The 6,151-nt window shown below is 42.2% G+C and overlaps 1 protein-coding gene across 1 annotated transcript in view; it reads right to left on the reverse strand.

The window, feature by feature from the left end:
• Positions 1-566: 566 nt before the first annotated feature.
• Positions 567-6,151, reverse strand: part of eif2a (eukaryotic translation initiation factor 2A) — a 16,972-nt gene continuing 11,387 nt past the window's right edge. The window contains exons 7-16 of the mRNA XM_015402114.1: positions 6,011-6,084; positions 5,788-5,932; positions 5,605-5,721; positions 5,369-5,525; positions 5,106-5,190; positions 3,063-3,395; positions 2,816-2,929; positions 2,610-2,723; positions 1,071-1,136; positions 567-898 (exon numbers count right to left, since the gene is read on the reverse strand). Of these exons, the coding sequence (XP_015257600.1) occupies positions 833-898; positions 1,071-1,136; positions 2,610-2,723; positions 2,816-2,929; positions 3,063-3,395; positions 5,106-5,190; positions 5,369-5,525; positions 5,605-5,721; positions 5,788-5,932; positions 6,011-6,084 (1,271 nt within the window). The 3' untranslated portion in view covers positions 567-832. The remainder of the gene's footprint in view (positions 899-1,070; positions 1,137-2,609; positions 2,724-2,815; positions 2,930-3,062; positions 3,396-5,105; positions 5,191-5,368; positions 5,526-5,604; positions 5,722-5,787; positions 5,933-6,010; positions 6,085-6,151) is intronic.

Below are 6,151 nucleotides of genomic sequence, written 5' to 3' on the forward strand. Positions count from 1 at the left end.
AGTATGTGCTCCAAAAACTACTTAAAGTATAAAAGTACAAAGTAAAAAAAAAAACAGCCAGATGCCACTATATGAATGGAAAGCTTAATTTTATGACAATAAAAAAAAACGTTTAGAGATCGGGCCAAGGATGAGGCAGGTCTTGTTGGTCTTCATCTCCCGATACGCTCTCACCTGTGTCCGACCTTTCAGACATTTCAACATCTTTTTCTGAATCCTACACTGTAGCATGGCATAGACAATTCATGTTTACAGTTTGAAGAACACCTGCTTGCTTCTGATGATTTCCTTTAGCTAACCAATGAGTGTTTGCGTTATATGACTCATCCAATCACACTAGTTTTCACTAGATGTGGATGGAGCCAACATTAAATCGAAGCCAAGAGTAATGAGTAACATTTGTTTTAAAAAAATAATGAGTAGAAGTCAGAAGTAGGAAGAAAAATAAGTAATGGAGCAAAGTATAGATACCTAAAAAGTGTACTTAAGTACATTAACAATGCTGCTGCTGTTCTGATGCTGGACCCAAAACCAGAATCAGGGATCATGAATAAAGACACTTTGTTTCAGAAGAGGCTTTTATTGTTAAAGAATTATGTACAGATGAGGCAGCATTTTCCATCTTTCACAAAAAAAACAGCCGTTGAACTAAAACCTGCTGCTGCCTACATTTCCCAGAACTGATCTAAAATATCTGTATCTAACTGATCAGCTGAAACAACAAAGGTTCATGATGAAACTCCGCCTCCATCCAGTCTGTAAATCAGAGGATGGCGCCACTGATCCAGGATGTGTGACAGAGTGAAGCATGATGGGAGGTGAATATGGCCTCCTACTGTTCAATCTGCAGCTCCTGCAGCTCCTTCAGCAGCTGCTCCTCCTTCTGCATCTTCTCAAGCTACAGCAGAAAAGAAGATAACATTGATGTCATCATTCTCAGTGAGATGGGAAACCTTCCCTCGGAATATCACATCCCATCACAACATTTAATCTGCTCCAGTCTGGGTTTTACGTATCCTAATGTTATACTGTTTGCAGATGATGTTAGTCAATGTTTTGAGATCCGTCACCTGGTTTTTCTGCAGAACTTTTCCAGACGCCTGCTGCTCCCTCAGCTCCTCGATGGCCTTTAGCTTCTAAAAACACACAAAGACACGACAATGAGCCTCCAATAGTGACGGGTTAATGAGGCATATTTCCAAATAGAAATAAAGGCCTGCCTCTAAATCTGGCCCAACTTCCAATAATGGCCTGGACCAAGATGTACCCGAGTTAAATAAAGGCCTCGGCCTATATTAGAGGATTTACGGTACTTATGTTTTAGTGTTGGATATCAGAATTCATTAAAGGATATTAAATAAACAGATATTATTCATCATCAACAAAGGGTATGAAAACAACAGGCAGTGGGTAACATGAACTCTATATAGAAACAGACAGTGGAGTGATTCTCTCAGCATGTTTATATCAGAGATTTTAGTAGGCTTATATTGTAATAAACCGATATAAATATCAGCTCAGGACTTAGGCACCATAAATATACTATTAATATGAATAATTTCAATTTAAAACATGAAAAACCTTTATTGTTTGCAGATATGCGCCATTTAGAACTCCTTAACTTGCAGTTTTAGCTTGATTCAAAAATCTCAGATGAAGCATGTTTCTTGTTAAAATATCAATCAGTTAAGCCATAAATGAGTCAACAAATAATCAAGTAGGGGAGTAATCTCTAGTTGCATTTATGCTATTATTATAAAGCTGTTTTTAGTGTTTTTTCTGGTCTGGAAGCAGGAGCTGCTCATGTATGCAACAACAGCTGTGCTGAAATGTACCAGAAGCGTTTCACCTTTCTGACCGACTTCCTGTCTGGTTTATCTACTTCTTAGGAACTGATGCATTTTCTGTCCAAAACAGACAGACGACAGAGAAAGATTCGTCCTTCAAAGCTCAGTGCTACTGAGCCAGTGGGAATGACTGCATAGAATAGGAAGGCTGCTATTTGTGAGAGAAAAACAAACGGTTTAAATCTGGAATATTCAAAAAGACGCTGCCGTCACAAATCAAAATGGCGCCTATAAAAACACAAAAGTTAGATGTCCTCTGGTCTCTGTCAGACCTTTAATACAGAGATACTCTTCCAAATAATAGTCTGTCTTACAACTTAGAGTAAAATGACATGGTTAAGTTGATGGTGTTGATTTTTCTTCCGGACAGATTATATTTTGTTGCGTTTTTGCTGCAGCAAAATAATTTTGTAAATGGAAATTGAAAAAAAAAAAAAAAATGTCGTCAAGAAATAAACCTAAAATATTTACAATCAATGTTTTTGAGTGGAACTTTTCTTTTTATTATTTATTTTTAAATGTATTTAAAAATGTAAGTTTTCTTTAAATGTGATGTTTTCAATTTTCAAAGTTTTAGGAATTGATTCTTACAAAAAAAAAATGAATCATTTGAAAACAGCTAAATTTATCTCAAAACTTTTTTTTTATTAAAATGTTTTCCAAAATTCCATTCCTGGATGCATTTTTTTTTTTTATTTCCATTAACAAAACTTGTTTTTTGCAATAACAATGGAACTAAATTCCCTCCATAACTCTTCTCACCTTCTTTAGATTCTTGATCTTCTTGTCTGTCTCTGGGTCGCCGCTGCTTGCCTCTGATTGGCTGTTGCTCACAGGGGCGGGAGCAGACGCAGGTTCAGGGTCAGGTTTGGCCTCCTGCATTAAAGTTAGCGTACAGATCATCAATGATTAGAAAGATCATCAGAGAGATGACGTAACGAGGGACGAAGCATCCAGAGTCTGTTCACCTGTTTGGCTGCTTTCTTAGCTTCGCGCTTCCTCTGGTTCTTCAGAGCAGACTTGGAGAGACTCTTCTCTCCTGAGTGTCCTTTTCGGAGGTCCTGAGGAGGCTCATCCTCATGCTGATAGAAGACAAACACTAACATTTCTATTTCTATAATCACATACATAAGGTATTCAGATCTAGTTAATAATTCGAAGAAAAACGTTTCAGTGGCAGAACAGGAACTGGTCCGCTTCCTGCTGCTTCCTTACCAGTTTGGTGCTGGGTGTGGCGGGTAGGTGTCTCAGTGCTGGTGGGCGGTACGCCTGCGTGGGTGCAGCCTGAGTGGTCCCCAGCTCACTGGGTGCTGCCTGGTATTTTACGGGGCGCTCAGGAAACGCCCCGCTTGGGAAGGACTGCCAGCACACCTCCCAAAGCTGCGAGTTCTCAGCAACGCTGTGTTTGTGCAGCACCGAGCCTGTGTAGTGCCAGATCTTAAATCCGTTACTGACCCGCAGCCGAGGGGAACACGTTGCCGTGACGATGTGCTCGCCATCCGGACACCAGGAGAAAAAGGTGGCGTCCGGAGCCTCGGGCTTGGACACCTGAGGGGCAGAGAGTCATGGGGATGAGACCTTTGGAAAAGTGAGCGGACTTGGAAAAATAACAGCAGAAAGCTGCTGACATGGAGTACCAGGAAAAATCGTGTGCTATACGAAGCCAACATGAGCCAACGTGTAAAATGAGGTGGAAATAAGAAGCTGACATTAACCAGCAGATAAAACAGCTACTAGTGCAGATGTTGCCTTAAAATAAGATTATTACCGTTAACCTGTAATAGCAGTAACAATAACAAAGCTACTTTTACAGCAAGCTTTGATATTCATTTTTACTTTATAGTGAAATAGTTTGGAGAAAAGTACAACTTTGTACTTTGTCAATAGTAGGATATACGCCATGTCTACACGGTTCATATTACAGGAATCTGGTGAACATTAATATAAGGAATCTGTTCAGCAGGAGCTGAATTACCACTCAACTTTAAAATAAAATAAAAATGTATTTGCTAGTGGAAAAACTGTAATTTTGAAAAAAAAAAAATAGTTAAGATAAAAGGTTTTTAAGGCTTCAATGATGTGGTTTTTCAGCCACTTTTGTTTCCCAAGCACATGAGGATCTGCAGCTGAACCTGAATGCCTTATGCTACGTTCAGACTGCACAATGCAGAAGCAGCAAAAACATGCGTGCTGCTTCATTTTTGGTGCTCTAGCTGCGCAGTCGAAAAGCAGGTCTGATGCGTGTTGGGCGGAGCTACGCTATCCGTTCTTTGTGTCCAGATGCGTCTGATGCTCCTGTGTTCAACGGCAGAGAGCGCTTTTGCTATATTTGCTGTGATCAGTGGGTAAAAAGTAGTTCTAATGTTTTTTTAGTGAGAAAGTCCACCTGAAAACTTTAACTGCGCAGTCAGTTTATCAAGATAACGATCCTGCCTTCAAATGTTATTTCGCTGTTGGAGCTGCTCAGACCCCCGTACACCGGCGGTCCGCTGTAACTGGGAATCCCATTCAACAGCAGCCTCTGGCCCGGTCGCCTCTTCGCGGTTTTCCGCTACCATTTGCAGCGGCTGGAAGGTATTTTTCATGTACATAATCCAAACTGCAGGCACCAGAATAATGAAAGCAAACATATTTTACTGATAGTTTTCAACATTTTAGGTTAATTTAGGCGTTAATAAACTGTTTCAGAGGAGTGATCATAGCGATCTGCATCAGCAGTGCTGTGTCTGTCTCCCTGCCAGCTCCCAGATCAGCTTCTCTGATTGGTTGAAGCTCATGACGTGCTGCTCCTGCTGCAGGACCTTTTGCTGCGCCTTGTTCACTATTGACCTAGCATGTAAACTGGCCGTTTCTGCTGCCGCCAGCGCTTGCGGTCTGAACGTAGCATTATAGAAAGAGGAAGATGACCAGAAATGGTTGGAAGAGGATGGCGCCCCCTAAAGCTGTGGCAGAAATATGGATATATGTCTGCTGCCATGTTGTTTTCAGTGTTACACCATGAACAAATGTATTAAAGGCTCATTTAAATAGCATTTGTTATTTAATGGAAACATCACAACTACAAAACTTTGCATTTCTGAAATTAGCAGAGAATTAAAGTTTGGCTCACATTTGTAAATGAAACACTACAAGAGAGAGGAGTTCATTTAAAGGCCTTCTCTGTTCTCAGCAGCTTGGGCAGCAGCGCCTCGTGCTAATGCAGCATCATGTTTACATCACATCAGACCTGAGTGTTCATGCTGAAGGCAAACCCCTCACCTGTTTATACTTCTTCACGTCCCAAACCTCCATATGGCCTCTTAGGTTCCCGAAGCCAGCCAGTACAAGGATGTGACCCTGAGGACTGAGACCAGGAAGGATGATCACTCTGCAGGAATTCACTGTGAGGAGCCGCATTTTATCAGACACTAAAGGCTTTTAGAGTGAAAACTGTAGCTTTGCATCTACTAATAGATTTCCTCGTGTAAAAATCATTTGCGTAAACAAGAGCGCTGGCAGAGCTGTAGAAAAGCCGCTCTCACCTGTAGTAGGCAGCATTGCGGGGACCGGTGCCAAAGTCGAACACCGGGTCACACTTCAGGTTGAAGACCGTGGCTTTGGCCGGCATGAAGCCGTACACCACGCAGAACTCCATGGAGTTTGGACTCCACGCCACGTCGTAGATTGGCCCGTTTTTCGCTGTTTGAAAAGTCAAATGGAGGAGTTAGTTTTCGGAATCAGAGCTGAAGCTTTTATTCGGACTGAGCCCAGTTCTTACCGAGCTGAACCAGCGCCGTCTCTCCGTTCACTGCCAGGTAGTGCAATGTCTGCTCGCCATAATATGAAGCTCCGCTTTTGTCCACCTCGGTGCTCGCCGTGACCAGGATGGCCGACGCTGAGTGAAGGAAACCCAAGTTAACCTTGAAGATGATCCTCTCTGAACTCATTGCTTAACTCTCACCTTTTTGGTTCCACTGCATTCTGACTTTATCTGCCTTAAAGAAGCTCTTGTTGGCCAGCGCAGCGCTCGGCCCGCCCAGAACCGGGTACTGATACAGACGCACAAATGATGGCGCTCCTTTGATTCCTGGGACATATATGGCAACCTGCAGGGACAGACAGGACAGACGTGATGACACGCCCCACATAGTGGTGTATGGGTGTTGCTCTTTGCAGGCTCTGACCTTGCTGGGCTGAGCTCCAGGCGACAAAGCAAAGTCAGATACTTTCTGCATGTGCAACTTGTTGGCGATTGAATCTAAAGGAGAAAAGAAAAAGATACTGATGTTACTAGAAGGACACAAATACACTTCTGCATCGCAATC

This window comes from Cyprinodon variegatus, unplaced genomic scaffold, assembly GCF_000732505.1.
Source record: "Cyprinodon variegatus isolate N-32 unplaced genomic scaffold, C_variegatus-1.0 Scaffold1301, whole genome shotgun sequence".
NCBI classification, from domain to species: domain Eukaryota; kingdom Metazoa; phylum Chordata; class Actinopteri; order Cyprinodontiformes; family Cyprinodontidae; genus Cyprinodon; species Cyprinodon variegatus.